A 19,886-nucleotide genomic window follows, 5' to 3' on the forward strand; every position below is an offset into this window, starting at 1 on the left:
ATAAAGAGTAATTTTTTGATCATTGAATTATTAATTTGATCATTATTTGAACATAAAATTTTGTTGTCACCATTTTACTTGAACACATTAAAGTTTTGTTTCTGTTTATTTGCATTAATAGTTAATTAACTATGTTCATCTATTAACTTACTATGATCAATCTTTTTTTTTTGATTGCACTAAGATTAATATGTTTTTATTTAAAGAGGGTCGAAGAGCAAGAAAAAGAACTAAATAGAGCTGTTGATGCTCTTTCTAGTAAAAGTAATAGTCGCTCTACTAAAGTTAATAAAGCTAAAAAAGTTCCTGTTAAAAGTAAAGATATAGCAAAAGCTTTTGACAAAAAATCTGACACTAAAGTTTTGCCAGTAAAAGATACATTTTCTAATGTTATTAAAAGTGAACCAAGTGAACAAAGTCAAGAAAATGATAATGAAGATAGAGAAGAGGTTTTATCTCTTGCTGACAGACTGAAGAAAAGTAAGATTTTACTTTAACTTTTGTTATGTTATACTCAAAACATTTTACAAAAATCTATTTTTTTAGTGATGGTTTTTAATGAATTAGTTGTTCAAAGTTTTGATTAGACACTAGGTATAATACACAGAAAAGCAGGACATAGATTAATATTTAAATCAAATCTAAATTAATGATCTTTATTAACATTAAAAATAACTCAAAACTAACTAACTAGAGTTAGCCTGGAACCTACCAACAAAAGCCCATTCAACCAATGATGTCAATAGTTATAACTTTTTTAAAGTGTTTTTACTTTTTAAATGGATAAAAATTGTTGTTAAATTTACCAAGTTGATGATATCAGTATCTATAATCCAACAAATATTTCTGAAACAAATAAAGTATTAATAATGTGAGGAACTATATTTTGATGTTTTAAATAATGCTATAATAATACAGGCGCATACAAAGTTGTTGTGCAGAGAAGTTTAGTGATGTAGAATAGAGTATCAGGGGTGGGTCGGGTTTGTTTATCAGTATATTATGAGTTTAATTGATTTATGGCGTTATTATTTTTCAGTTACATTCAAGTCAAATATTTCTAAAAAGAATATATAAATTATTATTTTAGAAATATTTGATTAGTTGTCATTAATTTTCAATTTCGCTACCAACTTAGTATAAAAAACTGTTTGATTACAAAATTTTGAATCACTTGAACTGTGAGTCAAAGATTTGTCTTCAGTTTTATAATCACATAGTTATTATCATTCTTTCTATTGACTGAAAAACAAAAGTTTGTTTGGTTAATCAAGCAATGCTTAAATCACTGAGTACTGAGTCAATTAGCTCTAGTAAAGCCAACAATACTATAGATTTTTTTGTTGCACTAGCTTGAAAGTTTGAAAAGATTTGAAACATGTATTGTTGCAGAATATGAAATAAGTCTTTTTTTTCCTCATTGATTATGATTGTGACAGAAAACAACTACAGCTTAAAATACTATTAAAATAGAAATTTTATTATTGCAAAAAATCAATGTAAAAAAGTGCTGATGATGCTAAGCTCCATTTTTTCTAAATCTCATAACTTACCTCAGAAGTTAGGCTCTAGAAACCTTTAGAAGAAATCTTCAACAGGGTCATTAACAACGGTATTTTGATTATTCCATCTCTAATTCAAGGGTCTGATTTTATTACTTTTCTTAAAGATAAGGCTAAACAATTTGCAAAAAACTTTTCTTCCAATTTGACTCTTTAATCTAATGACCATACTCTTCCTGCCACTCCAGTTAAATAGGTTAACTAATTGTTAGACATTGCTCCAAATTGCTCCAGCTTCCGTTGCTTAATTCATTTCTCAATTAAACTCTTCTATTGCTTGTGATCCAGACAACACTCCTGTCTTACAAAAGTGTTTTCCAGAACTCCCTTCAAATCTCTCTAAACTGTTTAATAAGTGCTTGACTGAATCTTGTTTTCCTGTCTACTGGAAAATTGCATCTAATTTTCAAAAACTTCGCAGAACACACTGACCCCTCTAATTACTACCCGATCATTCTTATCTCTATTACTAGCAAGGTCTTTAAGTCTTTGATCAACAAATTTCTAATATCCCATCTTGAGTCTAACAATTTAATCTCTAACAATCAATATGGTTTTCTTCTTGTTCTATGCTAACTTGTTAACTGCTGTTACTGAAAGATTCTATTGGTGCATTAAGCGACAAGGAAAGGGCTATTGCTCTTGACATATCTAAATCTTTTGATAAAGTTTAACATGCTGGTGTTTTCCATTAGTTTGCTTCATATGGGGTATCTGGGAAAATTTTTGAGATTATCAATCAATTCTTTCTAATCGTTTTTTTAAAGTCGTCCTCAAAGGCTGACAGTCTTCTTCATTTCCAGTAATGTCTGGGGTACTACAAGATTCTATTCTTGGTTGTGTTTTGTTTCTTATCTACATTTATGATCTAAAGAGGCTTTATTTGCTGATGACTCAACTTCATACGTCTGTCTTGACAAAAAGTCTTCTCTTTTTGATCGTTAAAACAGGCAGCATATCTTAAATCTGATCTCACTTCTGTAATAGCTTGGAGCCTGCTATGACTTGTGAATTTTTACTCCAAAATAACTCAGTTTTTTACTGCAAATAACTATCACAATACTGTCGACATTCCTATATTTATGAATGGCAACCCTCTCACTAAGTCCACAACTTTACATCTTCTTGGATTATCATCCACTACTGACCTTTCATAGAAACCATATATATACAATTTATTTAAAAAGTTAGCATCTGCTAAGGTTATTTCTCTTTATTGTGCTTGCCATTATCTTATTTCTGTTTCCATTCTCTATAAATCTTCCATTTGTCCCTGTTCAGAATACTTTTGTCATAATTTGCCTGGTTCTTCTAATGATGTTTTTTTCTTTTTAGACAAGATTCAAAAATGCCTTGTAAATATAGTTGGACCTGCTTTATCCGCCAAGTTTGCGGATAAAGCAGGTCACAGATTGTTGACAATGGGAGAGAAGCAAGGAGCTTCTCTCCCATTGTCAAAAATCTTTTTCTCTTTTCTGCAAATACTATCATGGTCGCTGCTCAAAAAAGCCATCATCTCTTGTTCTGTCAACCAAAGCTCATTCTTGCTTGACTCGTCATTTAGCAAAGTCACACCCTTTTACCGTATTTGTCCATGCATGCTCTACAAACTTTTATTTGTCTAGATTTTTCAAAATAAGTTTGATTATTTGTGCTTTTTAATTAGAGGAAGGAGTTGTTTTTTCAAGCATTCACTCACATTCACTAGATCTAGTGTCAAAGATTGATTTATTATGAAAGGAGAGCTTTTAAAACCTCAACTGCAAATTGCCTGCCAAACATACAAGGAACTCGAAAGTTAGTCTTACTCAAATGTAGTTAAATTTGTTAGAAGCTTTACAACGTTTCGACTGATAATAGTATTGATTACCTGGAAGCATCAAGTGATCTTTTTTACAGTAAGTTTCATCGTCTTCTAAAATGCATAGATTTTCTTTTCGTAATTATTTTAAGCAAATTTTTAGCTAATCCAATTGCCTTGATTTCTCCATCAAGCGATCTTTTTGGTATTTTTTTCTTGAAATATTCTTTCATATTTTCCTTTTTGAATACTCTTTGAACGAAAGCTTTATTGCATTTAAACTTCATAGCTAAATCTTGTTGTGACTGAGTCAGATTTTGATGAATTAAGTCAACTATTGATTTTGCCTTCTTTTTGGAAATAAATCTTGATTTTTCACAACTTCCCGATTTTATTTTACAGTTTTGTTTTCCTTATAACATTTTATAATAATTCCAACAGTTGATTTTGGATTTTTACATGCTTTTGAAATCATGGAAAATGAGAGCAATGGATTTTCTATGTAAAATTTCAAGTAAAATTTCGATTTTCTGACTCTTTACTCAACATTGCAAAAACTAATGAGTAAACAAAACTACACTCACTCACAAAAAAACTAATTATATTAGCATCATTGTTAAAAAAAATCATAACAATCAATTAAGTGGTTTTTGAGAAAACTCAATTTAAAATCGTCCAAATTTCAACTGATCATGGTGATAAGTTAGTTACAAACAGTTGACTGATAAAACGTAACAACTAACAAGGACATAAAACAGTTGTTTAAATTAAAAATAATAAAGTAATAATAATAATAATAATAATAGTAAAGTTAAAAATAATAGTTGTGGTTACGATAAATATTTAAAATTAAAAGAAATAATACTTTAACAAAAAACATAACAAAAATATGATAAAAATTGAAGATAAAATAAAGAAAAACAAATACACACAAATCAGCAAAAAAGTATTGCTTGTTTTTTTCTTCGTACTTAATTTTTCATTTGGTTTTTTTTAAACCAAGACTTTTTAAACTTTTTTATCATTTTATATGCTTTTGATTCTTCTTATTGTTTCCTGAAATATATTTTTCCTTTAACAGTAATATAATTCGACAATAATTTTTAATTTAAAATAATATTTGTTGTCCAGTAAATATCAACTTTGTTTAGGAGTGTTACAATTTAGTAAAATCATAAACATTCTTTTGAATTGTTTTGCAGATATCAGTGAAGGCAAAAAAAAGCAAGCTCCTTTATCTTTTAAACCTAGCAAGCCCAAAAAAGCAAAATTCGTAGTTCATAGTGACAGTGATAATGAGGCTGATGATGATGAATTTAAAATTGAAGATTTTTCTGGCGAAAAAGAGTTTTCTGTTGATCTACCAAAGCGAGATACACGAAAAAAGGAAATCAAGGTGAGTTGTTTGTAAGCATAAAGTTAGCCTATGTAAATTTTCAAATTAGCATGAGCTACTTTTATGTACTGATTTTCAAAATCAATTATTTTATAATGAAAAATCACCTGATCTTAATTCTTGTCATATATATACTTGAGTATAGTAATTCAATTATATTTTCAGTATTTATTTTGAATCGGCTCTTGGAACTCTTTTAAAATAAAAATGGTCCCATGTTGTTATTTTCCAAAAGAGTGCAAATCTCCAAAAATCTGTTACATATGTATTGACCTATTACATCAATTGCATGCCCGTCAGTAGCCACTATCACATCAATTATATGCCCATCAGTAGCCACTAAAATCATAAATTTCAAGAGCTTATGCATGGAATAAGAAAATTTTTGAAATTTGGAAATTTAGATTTCTCTATGTATATCTAGGTAGCATCAAAAATGTTTGACACTCTATCATTATAAAAAATTCCCTTGCCATTTGTGTAGTCCCATCATTAAGGTGCACCTTAAAATCAGTTGTTTTTTTAAAAAAAAAAGTCTGTTCTTACACTAATATAGAGTGGCCATTGGTTATGGAAATCATGGAAATGTCCTGGAATATTATTTGGTCATGAAAAAAGTCATTGAATTCCTAAATTTTCATTGAAAGTCATGGAAAATTCATGGAACTTTTTAAAATTGCCTTTATTTTTTCTGCTTGTGATATTTTTAGGATGTAAAGAAAAGTACTAGTATGTCTAGTCTATGTCCTTTTTGAAAAAGATATTTTTGTGGTGTAAGTTATAGATTATCAGAGAAGTAAAAGAAAAAGAGTTTTTTTCTGACAAGATTTCAAAACTTTATACCAAATGCTTAGTGCATTGCAAGTACTGAATAATTAACTGGTTAGTGGTTTATCATAAAAGTTTATGAAAAGTCATGGAATTTCATTTTCAAATTTGAGTGACCACCCTGTAATATTGTTAATAAAAATATATATAATAATATATATATAGTATATAATAAAAAAACCACTAGATTTAAATATTTTTTGAATAAAAAAATATTTTAAGGAGTGTCCCAAGACCCATGAATATTTCTCTTGAACAGGTCTCTAACATTTTTAAAAAAAAGTTCTTTAAAAGTATGCCATGTTGGTTCTCAAATGAAGCGAAATTATATAATAATTTCAAAATTAATAGTTATTTTATAAAAAACATACCAAAAAAAAAATTATAAAAATTACTCTTAATAAATAAAAATATAAAAGTTGTCCTCAGTGGACAGCACTCTTCATTTCCTATAACTTCAGGGTTTCCTCAAAGTTCTATCCTTAGCCCTATACTTTTTTTAATTTACATTAATGATCTCTCTGAAATTCTCACATCTAAGGTGGCATTGTTAACTGATGATACTACCATTTATTCCTGTCTTGATAAGAAGCCAATGCTCTCTGATTGCTTGGAGGGGGCATTTGAGCTTGAAAAGGATCTCACTTCTGCTCTCACTAACTAGTGAACTTAAACTCAGATAACTTTTTTTTTTTGAACTTTTATGAAGTGTAATGTACTCTTTTTTTGAACTTTTATGAACTGTAATGTACTTTCTATCTTTTTTAGAAACTATATATCAAATCCATTGCAAAATTAGCATCTGCTAACGTTCCATCTCTTTATTGTGCTCGCCACTTTCTTACTCCAAATTCTTTTCTTTATCTCTATAAGTCTTTTATTATCTCCATTTCCATAAGTTCCATTAACTAAAACTCATTCTTGCTTGACTCATCATACAGCAAAATCTCATTCTCTCACTGTATTGGTCCCTGCATGCTCAAAAAACCAACCTTCAACCATTGTCACATCATTGTAATGTTGCTTTTAAAATTTAGATAATTAATGACGAGTTTGAATAAAAAATTCACAAGAATGAATTTTGGTAGATTACCATCTACTGAAATTCATTTTTGTGTTGCTCGTTATTCAATTAAGTCACATCCTTTTACTTTGAGTGTTTCTTTGAAGTGTTCCAAAATATATATATATATATATATATATATATATATATATATATATATATATATATATATATATATATATATATGTATATATATATATATATATATATGTATATATATATATATGTATATATATATGTATGTATATATATATATATATATATATGTATATATATATGTATGTATATATATATATATATATATGTATATATGTATATATATATGTATATATATATATATATATATATATATATATATATATATATATATATATATATATATATATATATATATATATATATATATATATATATATAGTTTTGAACTAATTATGAAAATATAATTACTCTGAAAAGTTTACTAAAGTATACATAAATAAGAAAAGAATAAAAATCAGGTAGTTTTCTATTATGGAAATAGTTTTAACAATCAACTTCTTTTTGTTTTAATGTCTATTGTTTTTATCTATTGCATGTGTTGTATATTAAATCAGCTTACGCAAAACAATAATGAAAGAATACAAAATCATCTTTTTAGAAAATATGTTAAGGACTTGTTTTATGGTTTTTCTCTGCACAATAAAAATATATATTTAATTATAAATTATTATTAAAAAAGTCCTCGACTTTTTTTTATGACCAACCCCATCCTCTCTCTTTTAATTTCTCTCTTTTTTTTATTTTCTCTTTTTTTTAATCTCTCTTTTATTTTCTCTCCTTTTTTTGTCTTTTTTGTTCTTTTTTTTATTTATTGTTTTGCTTGTTAGAAATATTTTGATGATTCTGATAATCCAAGTGATAATGATAATGTTTCCGAAGTTTCTCCAACTGTTTTACAAAGTAAAAACTTGAATGTATCAACTGATTCTGAAAATTCTGACGAGGCCCAAACACGTGCGTTAATTCATAAACTCTCTCCGGTGAAGAAAAAAACATATTCTGCTGATAAAAAAGTTCAATCTGTAGTTGAAGATAAAGGGACCGAAAGCAAGCCAATATTGCTTAGTGATTCTCCATCTAAGAGTAACAAAACCGAAAAAAAGAAACCAGACAAAAAGTTAGCAAAAAAACCCGATGTTAAACAATCGTTGATATCATTTGGACCAAGTATACCTACTGCATCAGCAAATCTGGATTTAGAAAAAAAGGTATTTAAATATTATATTGTGTCCGTCATAATTTATAAATACGTAATTTTTAGGGATTATCTTTTTATGGATAATTTCGAAATTCCGGATATTTCTATAAATTTTTTTCAGATACCCAAATAGTTTTCTGGAAATACAAGTTAAAAATTGTTTTTTTTTTTTTGTCATCAAATAATTTAAACAGTAAGGGTATGGTTCATCAATTACTCTATGTTATATTTTACTTAGGTGAGACAATATTTGTACAAATAATTTTTTCTTATTTGTACGCATATATTTATTATTAAAATGATTCCCAAGTGCTGAGATAAATTGGAATAATTGCTCAGCTTTATGTGAATAAAAATTTAAGCAAAATCGCTAAAAATTTTATTTAAGTAAAATTGAGCAATTACTTGAAAAACGCTGAGTAAATGCTAGTGTTGATAAACGGCATAAATATTCTTGCCTCCAGTTTTCTTCCACAGCAGAAGGCGACTGCCTCCCAATTAATTTGTAGCAGCAAAATTTTCTTTATTCTGCCTTTGGTGGCTTCCGCCTTTCTATTGGCAGCCGCAGTCAGAGTTTTTGTTTGGAGGCAAAATGTTTTTTTTAGGCCGACGCCAATAGAGAGGCGAAAGCCAATGGTGGCTGGCTTCAGAAGAAATTTTGGAGGCAAAACCATTTGGAGGCTGCCTCCAATAGCCTTCTGCCTCCCAGGTGGCTGCAGCCGCCAAGTTGGAGGCAGAAATGTTTGCCTTCCGCCGGCAGATGTAATGAATATTAATTGCACATTTGTCTTTAAGTTAACAAGCACTTATAATATTAAATGAGAACAAATGTTAAAATTTTGACATCAAAGTTTAATTTTATATGATTTGTTGACTATTTAAAAAAAATCATAATTTTGTCAGAGTGGTTGTTTTTCTAGGACTATTGAATAACGTTTTAACTTTTAAATGTTTTAAACTTTTAATCGCTTTAAAAAGTTTATCTAGCTTAGACTTATTAAGTTTTACACCTTTAAAAGGTGTAAAACTAGATGAATCTATATTTATAAACGTGTTAAAAGTAAAATATAAATAATATTTATAAAAGCATTATATTTAAAGTTTGTAAATTTTATTTTTTTTTGTTTTAATTTGGCAAAACTATTAGCGTAATACAGCGTGGTCACAAATTTTTTATAAACATTAGCAGATATTTTTTCAATAAATTTTACAATATCCAATTATTAAAAATAAGTAAAATTTTTAAAATAATTAAATGACAAAATCAACCTGTTTATTGAGATATTAACAAAAAAAACATTTATTGTTTTGCCATTATACTTCTGGGTTGAGAGGTTAATATAAACTTAATATTTTTTGTTGTAAAATATCTGGTTTGAATTATAAATGTACTTACCGCAGAGTTTTTTAAACGATTTTTTAAACAATTTCACAATTTAATTAGGGTTTTGTACTTGAAAAAACGTTCGCCTTTTAATTCAACTGAAGACTTTTGACAAAATAAAAATTGTAATTAATCAAAGAATACCGCTTTTTCTACTTGGTTTTATTTTTGTTTCTATTTTAATATTACTTATTGAGATTTTTTATTTGGTTATTATAAGTTTTGTAAATGGTTTTATAAAAACATTTATTATCTACAAAACCCCAGTTTTTATTTAAAAAAAATAAAAGAGCTGGTGTCATGAAATAAATTAACCCCCATAATTAATTAACTCCCATAGCGTAAAAAATTACCCAGGGAAATAATATATTTCAAAATAGATTACCTCCCCTTGAAATAAATTAACCCCTGTCAGTAAAACAAATTAACTCCCCATAATGTTTTAACTCCCTTGGAACAACAACTTAAATGAATTACGAAAAAAGTATTCTAACTTGATGTTTTCCTGTTTGTACTTGCTTTTGAGGAAAATTTTTGAATTTCAATAAACTACCCCTTGAAATGTGGGACATTGGTGTTAAAACTAACTTTGGAAAAAAATTAGCCTAATTGGACCATTGTTGTGCCTCCCCAGAGCCCATTTAATTTAAAAAAATGGTCAAAAAAATGCTAAAAACACCTATTTTCAATAGGCTTGGTGGAGGTGATAATATAAAAAATTTTATCTGATTTTTTTTTTATAAGATAGGTATTGATTTATATTTTTAAATAAAAAGGGTAGTTAAAGCAGAATATGAATACTTTTGCTGTTTTATTGTGTAAAATAGTGTTAAAAATTACAACAAAAAAAAGAATTATTTTGCCGCTGATTATAAGTATAATCAAATATAACAATTAAAAAAATCTTATGAATGACGATTACCTTTAATTAAATAATAATTATTTAATGTTAAAGTTTCTTGTATAAGTTATTTTCATTTTTCAATCATTTTTGCCATTGTAGAAAGTGAGTCAATCAACCTTTTTTAGACAAACTTGAAGACTTTTTTCCTGGCCTTTTTGTAGCAAATCTTGCTTTATCAATAGTTAGCAGTCTGTTATGAATTTCCTCTTCTTTATTGTATCTGTGCACAAACTGTTGTATCATTCCTACTGCTCTTTCAGCAGGATCATTTATGACAACTAGAGATTTAGCAAAATCTTTAAAGATTCTAAAACTTAATCGTGTGCACCAATACTGAGGTGGGAGGGTAAGCCAGTCTTTAATCCTTTGTTTATCCGACCCAATTCTGTCAAAAATAAGTAAGGGGACTTGATCAACTAGTAATGATAAACTTGGGAGATCATTATAAACTCTCTTTTCAATCCTAATCTTGTTTTTCACTTCAATGAGCAATTTGTTGTTCATTTTAAAATAGTCAGAGTTTGACATGTCATATTGAAGCATAGCAGAAGCAATCTTACTTTTTTCTTTATTAAAAACATCTTCATTCAACAAAGAAATAGGTACAATTGTAGAATCAAGATACCAGGAATGTTTGTAAAATGATTTCAATACTGCTTCAATCGCCTCTGGTTTGGCACAAACATCTTTGTATAGATGCATTTTATGTATAGATAAAATATCAAGATATGGTGCTTTGATAGCTTTGTCAGATTGCAAATACCATTTTGCATAAAAACATGCATTTTTGAATCGTTTGCCTTTTTTTTAATTCAAATAAGGTTTTACCATCGAAATGAATGATAGGTGGATATTTGGAGGCTTTTAAAGCAGCTTTAATGTCATTTCTGGCTTGTTTACTTATTATTAAGTTTACTTATTTCATGTGATGAGGATGCTGAAATGCTGCTATGAAGTTTACTTACATCCACAACAAGATTTATGAACAACAGCAGTGACAACTTTCTGGAGAACTTTCTGGAGATATATCATTAATTGATGCTGCAAGAGCAACATAATTGGTTTTTCTTTTTCTTTTCTCCTTGTCCAATCTCCAGGTTCAAAGTCTATATCATTCAACATTTCTGTATCGCTTTCATCTAAAATTGGTTTCTGATCTAAATTTTCTGTAACTCCTAGAATGTTGTGCTTTCTTTTGCATTTTTTCTTTCTAATACTCTCTCTAGATATTTGACTATATTTCTTATCCTCAGTTCCAAGAATAAACTTTCTATCGCTTTCTTGATCATCTAAAAACTTCAAATCTCTAGCTTTGTCTTTATCTAATCTTTTCTTGTCGTTCATTATAGTACGTCTAAGATTTGGTGTACCAATCCAGAACACTTTCTTTGTCTTCTGTATAAAATAATTTTGTTTTTTTAAATCTGAAGTTGATCCTCTCTTTTCATGCTTTTTTAAACTGGAGTATTCTTTTTCTAAGCTACTTAGTGCTTTCTAAGGGTTTTGTCAGAAACTATTGGAAATCCAGCTTTATTCCAAGGAGCTTTAATCAAAGATAATATGCACTTGCATTTGTCATTTTTACATTGATTCTTTTTCATCGTATTGATGACTTTTTCACATTTTTTTCCAGTGTAGATTTGATGTAGTAAAAGTTTTTCAATATTTTAAATATATTTGTTGGAAGTTGCATACCTTAACAATATAAAAAATGTATTTATTGATGTGAATAATATACATACTTCAATATTTCATTACTTATACTAAAAGCTTTTTTTTTTTTTTTGGAAAACAATATAAACAATAGCCTTATCATTTTTTATATAAAGTACTCGTGTATGCATTAAATTACGCATACAATGTATCATTTTAATGCAAAATAAAAAGTATATAATTATCAATCAAAATAATTACAATATAGCACCTGATATAGCTGGATTAGCTTCTCCAATAAGGGAAAAAACTTTTTTTCTTGACCTAAGCTCTCTTTCTTCATCTCTGTTTTCAGTTTCTTTAATGTACATCATAAAACCTAAAATACCATAAGTCATAAAATATGGATAAATGTATAAATAAATAGTACTTTCAAAAATAAATTTTACTGTATGTTCAAAAAAAGAAAAAGAAAGAAAGACAATTAGTTAATGTACCAGTAAATTCAAGAAAACTGCAAATTCATAAATTTCAGCAACAATACGAATAAAATTCAATAGGGTAATAAGTATTTTTTTTTAATTATTATAATCTAAATGAGTAAAGTTGTTATGGTCTCACAAATAAAATAGAGAAAAAAAAAACTGATCAAAAACAAAATTAAAGTGTAAAACAAAGTATTTCATCATTCTTATAATTCGCGGCAAAATAATTTATTTTTTTGTGCGATTTTTAGCACTATTTAACACAATAAAACAGCAAAAGTATTCATATTCTGCCTTAACTACCCTTTTTATTTAAAAATATAAATCAATACCTGTATTATAAAAAAAAAATCAGTTGAAAATTTTTATATTATCACCTCTCTCTAGCCTATGGAACATAGTCATTTTTGGTGTTTTTTTACCATTTTTTTTAATTAAATGGGCTCTGGAGGAGGCGCAAGAGTGGTCCAATCAGGCTAATTTTTTCCCAAAGTTAGTTTTAACACCAATGTCCCACATTTCAAGGGGTAGTTTATTAAAATTCAAAAATTTCCTCAAAAGCAAGTACCCTAATATATACATATATATATATATATATATATATATATATATATATATATATATATATATATATATATATATATATATATATATATATATATATATATATATATATATATATTATGTTAGTGGGCAATTCCACTGCTACTTACAGGACATTTTTATTTTTGTAAAGTCACATTTTTAGATATATTTTTTGTTTTAACAGATAAGATGTTTATATATTGAATTAAACATGAGCGAGATCTCGTCTCGTTTCTCGTGAGAAATAGGACTTCTTGTGAGAAATGAGAAATAGAAAATTCTCGCGAGAAGTAGAACGAGACTTAAATATTATATTATTTTCCAAATTAAAAATTATTATAATTTACAAAATGCTTAATAATTTGTTTTTTTAATTAAATAATATTTTGACTCCGTGATTAGATTTTTAATTAGATAATTTAATTAGATTTTTTTTTAAAATCTAATTAAAAAATTTTAATTAGATTTTAAATATTTTTAATTAGATTTTAAATACAAAAACTTTTTGTATAAAATGGTGCATTTTCGACTTAATTTCATTAGTTTACCAGTGGAATTCAGCCTGGCACATATTGTTCATATTGAAAAGAAATATTCTTGCCTCATTTCAATGATCAAAAATGTCACCAAGAAAAAACAATTGAAAAAGTTGTTTACATTTGACAAATGTTATTTGTGTCTATTTGTCAAAACCATGTTTACATTTTTTTATTATTTTTTACTTGGATTTTAATAAATTTGTTTTCAAAAATTGTTAAATTTCTCGTCTCGTTCTTGGTCTCACGAGAAGTACTAACGCCTCGTCTCAGTTTAAAAAAACCTAATCTTGCTCATGGTTATATTGAATAGATGTTTATATATGAATCATGTCAAAATCATTCAATTGTTTTCCTGTATATTGAAGTTTTGTTCAATTGATATAAGTTTAGGAATTATAGTTGATTATATGCCGTGTTACTTATGGGACGCAAATAAACATTACATTAAACCTGTTGTTTTCAGTTGATTGTTTCAAGCCAAATATTTAACCTGTATGTACTGGCTACTTAAATTAAATTAAGAAGTTATTATTCTGCATAAAATTATTCAAAAGATCGTTTTAGCTTGTTGTGGTCTCGAAGGATAAATGACAATAAGTGAATTATTAATTTTTAACTTTTTATCAACTAAAACAATAAGAAGAAATAATAATATAATAACAATGATATTGTTCAATTTCATTACATTCTCCCCGACATCTTTATGTTTTAAGTAGTCAATTGTTCAAAGATCTAACCAATTTGGAGCCGCGCACTTTCAAGTTGATTGACTTGGTAAAATATCATTTTTAACTTTATTGGACATGGCAGGTCAAGACTCATTGGATGTCGTAGGAAGATCCTGCAAGAGCTGCAATGGCTGTATCAGATGCATGGGTTTCTAATGGTTTATTCTCATGAATAGAACACAACAAGCTGGACATTTATATTTAGGATGCACAGTGTTTCCACAAAAGACGCAAACTTTTTTTTTGTTAGTTGTTACTGTTAGGAATGGCAGCAGATGTGGTGAGAATTTCTGTATTCTCATTAAAAACAGATGCTGTAAAAGTAGGTTTTAGATAAACTGAGGATATATAATCTTCAGAATACTTTTGAGCAGATTCGTAAGTTCTAGCTTTGTCAAACATAACCTCTAGTGTCATGTCTCAATTTTTGAGAAGTTGTTATTCGATTTCATTAGAAGCTATACCACTAATAAAGGAGTCACGAATTGCTTCTTCTTGGTATTGTAATTGAGTAACTGCTTTAAAGTTACAATTTTTGGTAAGTATTTTAAGTGCTTGGATGTACTCAAAAATCTGATGAGGAAGAAAATCAGTTAGAATTCTAAGTTTGTCAATGTTTTCTTAAGATAACACATCTAAAAAATATTCAAAAGTTCTAAATCAATGTTTAAATTCTTGGTTACTTGATGGTTTGTTTGGAGGTGATTCCAAATGTGCTGGTCGTAGAGCTTTGTCCATTTATTTTTTGTTACACAATGATTAACAAGTTAATAAAATTGTTGTGGACTCAAAGGATAAATGACCATAACTGAATTATTGCTTTTTAACGTTTTATTGACTAAAAAATAAGAAGAAATCTTAATATAACAATAATAATAATGCTCAATTTCATCACATAGTTATGCATTTATATATCTTAAATCAAATTAGTTATCTTTACTTACAGAGACAATTTTACGCTTTTATAAAATGTAGTTTAACTACTATTTATATAAAAAGTATAAGGCACGACTTTAGTTTGAAATTTAAAACAAAAAAATAACAAAATTTAAAATTTTTAACATATGGAAACCAAATGATTACTTGGTTTTTGTTTGAATTTATATATTTATTTTATCAAAATAACTCACTTGAGCGTGGAATTGCCCTAGTGTATTGTACAAATAGAGTGCTTGATATTCTTAACAGTAAAAATTAGTAAAAACACTTATCTAATTAAGACTGCCTAAGAAAATTTCATAAGTGTTTTTATATATATATATATATATATATATATATATATATATATATATATATATATATATATATATATATATATATATATATATATATATACAGTATCGGACAAAATGAGTGCAACCAAATAATGCTAATTTAGTTTCTTTATATAAAAGTGCTGCATTTTTTCAATTTAGAGAAATAACAAAGTAACTGTTTAGAGACAAAGTTCTTCAAGTTTTATTCATCACAAAGTTCATTATTTGTACACGAAAATTAATAAATTAATCAAAAGTATTAAAAAAAGTTGATTTCCGTCTGGACAAAACAAGTGCAACTCGACAAAATGTTGACCAAGCTGTATTTCGCTATCAATATTTCGTGGCGAATCCTATGTTGTCGATCACAACCTTGCATCTTCGAGGCATAGATTCGATCAGATGATCAATGAAACTTTGTGGAATCGCTGCCCAGGTCTTTTGGATTTGTTCAAACAGTTTATCCTTATTACGAACACCTTCACGATTAATTCTGCGATTGACGATCTCCCACAGGTTCTCAATAGGGTTGAGATCCGGAGATTGAGGCGGCCAATCCATCACCGATAGGTGGTTGTCTTGAAACCATTGCTTGACTACTTTTGCAGTGTGTTTCGGTTGGTTGTCTTTGCTGAAAAACCCATTTTATTGGCATATTCCATTCAGCATGAGGTAACATAACATCTTTCAGGATATTTTTATACATGAAACGGTCCATTATTCCATCGTTTCGATGTATTGGACCTAGACCAATAGCAGAAAAACACCCCCAGACCATTACATTGCCTCCACCATCCTTCACAGTCTTATAGCAGTAACGTAAATCGAGGCGTTTTCCGGCCGGTCGACGTACACAGCAAATGCCATCACTCCCAATGATGTTGAACTTCAATTCATCACTGAACAGGACAGTTCGCCATTTCTGCACATTTCAGTCAATATGAGATGTAGCAAACAGAAGTCTTTTCTTCTGGTTTTTTCACGCGATATTTATCACAAATATTTTTTTGTGATATTCCACTTACGTAATCGCCAATAATTTACTTTCTTAGTTCCAATCCAAGACTCGGGAGCCATTTTTGCACTTGAAGTCATAAAAATAATAAAAAATAAATAATCACGCTTCTCAAGGCTTACCGTGTTACATTTACCTTGTGATGATACAATAATGCCCTGTGGAACACAACGTCTTGGTTTGATGTGGACTGTATTGATGTAATGAAACACTTGTTGTATTTCACTTCTTGTATTGATGTTCTTCGATAAAACACTTTGATAAAACCCACTTCGATAAACTGTCTTGATAATACTGATTGATTGACTTCCTTATACTGACTGAATTACATGTCGATTTACATGTCTCTTATATAGTAAAATGAACCTGTGTGAACCTTTTCTAGAAGATTCTAGATGCTTCTTTTTGATGCTTCTGGATGCGTCTGGATGCTTCTGAATGTTTCTGGATATTTCTGGATGCTACTGGATGCTTCCAGATGCTTCTTCTTTAAACTTCTGGAAGCTTCTGCATGCTTCTGGAAACTTCTGGATATTTCCTTTAATTATTAAAAAACTTCCGTGACGTTGACACGGACCAGACTTAAGAAAATGAAACAAGCCAATAAAGTTGCAATTGTTTTGTCCGCTGCAAAATGGCACTTGTCAACGAAATTCTGCCTGTGTGCTGTCACCTATCAGCTGATTGCTCATGTCATGGTATGCTTTGACTCCAGACTCCTGAACTGTTTGCTGTGGTAGTATAGTTGGTTTTGTTTTTAAGACATGTAAAAGACGTTGCAAATGTTTTGTCCAATACTGTATATATATATGGTACACCTAGATCAAGGGTGCCACAAGTCAAAAGTTATGGATATTGAGTTATGAATATCATTTGATAGTATGTTATGTGTTGTACATGGTGACAAAATACCTAAAACGAATTGTTTACAAAATGAATAGTCTAAAACGAATGTTTACAAAATGACAATACAAATACAAATGGCTCTCAGTTCGAGAAAATGTTAAAAACCTAAAACTTCAACCCTGATTTTCTCAGTTTAACACTTTTTGACTTGTGGCACCCTTGATCTGGGCGTACGATATATATATATATATATAAATATATATATATATATATATATACATTTCATTAAAAAAAACTACATACGCAATTTTGTAGAACTTATTATAAGCTAAATAATTTAAAACGCGTATTAAAAGGGGTTAATTTATTACGATGGGCCCTAGAAATATTTAAGTCTCCGGGTAATCTATTTCGCCTTATTTTAAAACAATTTAACTCCCGGGGCTAATTTATTTCGAAATACATTGACCGGGGATTTAAAATGTTTTAACCGGGAGTTAACTTTTCGGGGAGATTTCGAAACTTCATTTCGCGTCACCGGAACTTATCTTCGAGAAAAAAAAAGACGTCATTTATTATAAAGTTTTTTGCTAATGTTTTGATAAATACTTCGTTTAGCACGTTTAAATAAAATGAAACTTATTTTTTTAGGTTTATTAAAGATGTAATGTAAATACTCAGCACTTAGAGATCACTTTAATTATTTTGACTATTTCACCTAAAAATCTAGTTTAATTTAATTTATAAACTCTGTTTAAGTAAGTATTGAAATACTTTTGTTTTATATAAAAGAATACTTGCCAAAAAATTTCTTTTTCAACACATGAGTCTTAAATACATAAAAAGCGTTTTTATTCCCGGATTTTTCCGAATATGTCTTAAAAATATTTTCCGGATATTATTAGGAAAAAAATTTCCGCATTTTTTAAATATGACCAGGATAATCTCTGAATTTTAAATTTTAAAACTTATTAGGTTACTACAAAAACAAAACCGACTGTTTCTAAATCAGTAACCAAGCGTCCACTTTCAGAAGATGAAAGTGATCCATTATCACCTAAAACAAAAAAAACTAAAAAAAAAAATAACATGAAACCAAAGCAAGATGAAGACAAGCCACCGAAATTTAGCAAACCAAAACCAGCAAAGGTGATTTTTTTTGTCTTATCTATTATGTCTTGTTTTATATCGTTCGCATTACAATATTGATTAATAACGCGCAAAAAAAATTAATACTTGTTTTTTTCTTAAATTTAGACAGTAATAAAGGCTTTACCTAAAAACACCAAAAAATTGCACACTGATAGTGAAGGCGATGACGACTCTTTTCGTTTGGATGATATACCGGCAGTTGCTCCGCGTTCTCGAGGTGCTGGTCGTGCTGCATCTAAGAAAGTTGTATATAAGTTTAGTTCCGATGAAGATGATGATGCAGATGATGACTTTGCTGTTTAAGATAATCTTTAGTTCGCTGGTATCCTTTTCTGATGGAATCATTTTTTGCACTTGTAATTTGAGGTTGACTAAATCTAATGAATATTTTAAATGTAAATATCTTACTAGAAGAAAATATTTCTTTTAGAAAACTAATTTATGAACATCTTTATTTAATAAATTTAGTATATAAAACTTAATATTTTTGTGTCAAGATTATGTATTTTATTTGAATTCAATATACAGAGCAAACTATTTTGTCTCGGTTCAGTAAAATAAGTAATTCAGTTTGAACAATTACAATATACTTATTTCTCTCTCTGTATCTATATATATATATATATATATATATATATATATATATATATATATATATATATATATATATATATATATATATATATATAAATGTAGGGTTGCCGAAATTAATTTTTGTTTCTATTGTATGTGGAGGATTTAAATGCTAACACATTCAATATAAATATGTTAAAATATCAAAAATTTAATGTTTTTAATTTTCAAAATTATAATTTTTAAGACCTCACAATTTTATTTTAGTCACAGTGTCACAAAATGACTTCTAATATGAACCTCGTGACCCTAGAAAATCCTTTTGGGTATGATAGTGGGGATATATAGGAGTGTATCAGAAGTGATTTTGACATCTTTTGTCATCGTCCGTGGAAGAAAAATCCAATCAAAGTTTTCTATTACTGCTCTAAATAATGACTTTAAATTTCATAGAAGTCTCCATCTCCGTTTCTTCCACGGACGATGACAAAAGATTTCAAAATCACTTTTAATACACTCCTATATATCCCTACTATCATACCCCAAAAGGATTTTCTAGGGTCACGAGGTTCATATTAGAAGTCATTTCGTGACAGTGTGTAGCACTATTTTACATTAAGTTTCGATAGAGTATACCTAATTTTAAGCTATATTTTGGAGTTTAGAACCAAAGTCTTATGAGCGCTTATGCTACAAAGTTAAGTTTTTCTAAAACTTCAGATCAAACGTGAAGTTTCGAACATATACTTTACTATATGAATGTTTTGAAAATAATGATAACTTTGTGCAGCTATAAGGAAAATAATTTTGGCCACCCTTTTGTGTGTAACCGCGTCTCACTGTACAATGATTAAATTGCGGTTGTTTTAGTTTTATTAA

At 28.3% G+C, this 19,886-nt stretch overlaps 1 protein-coding gene across 3 annotated transcripts in view; it reads left to right on the forward strand.

Annotated features, from left to right (window-relative positions):
- The window catches only part of LOC100214280 (DNA topoisomerase 2-alpha), a 53,189-nt gene extending 34,317 nt beyond the window's left edge, over positions 1 to 18,872 (forward strand). For all 3 annotated transcript variants that reach the window (XM_065805450.1, XM_065805448.1, XM_065805449.1), the window contains 5 exons: positions 207 to 480; positions 4,566 to 4,759; positions 7,517 to 7,897; positions 18,258 to 18,431; positions 18,540 to 18,872. In XM_065805450.1, coding sequence (XP_065661522.1) covers positions 207 to 480; positions 4,566 to 4,759; positions 7,517 to 7,897; positions 18,258 to 18,431; positions 18,540 to 18,737 — 1,221 coding nt within the window. In that variant the 3' untranslated portion in view covers positions 18,738 to 18,872. The remainder of the gene's footprint in view (positions 1 to 206; positions 481 to 4,565; positions 4,760 to 7,516; positions 7,898 to 18,257; positions 18,432 to 18,539) is intronic.
- Positions 18,873 to 19,886: the final 1,014 nt, after the last annotated feature.

The sequence above is a fragment of the Hydra vulgaris genome, chromosome 09, assembly GCF_038396675.1.
Source record: "Hydra vulgaris chromosome 09, alternate assembly HydraT2T_AEP".
NCBI lineage: Eukaryota > Metazoa > Cnidaria > Hydrozoa > Anthoathecata > Hydridae > Hydra > Hydra vulgaris.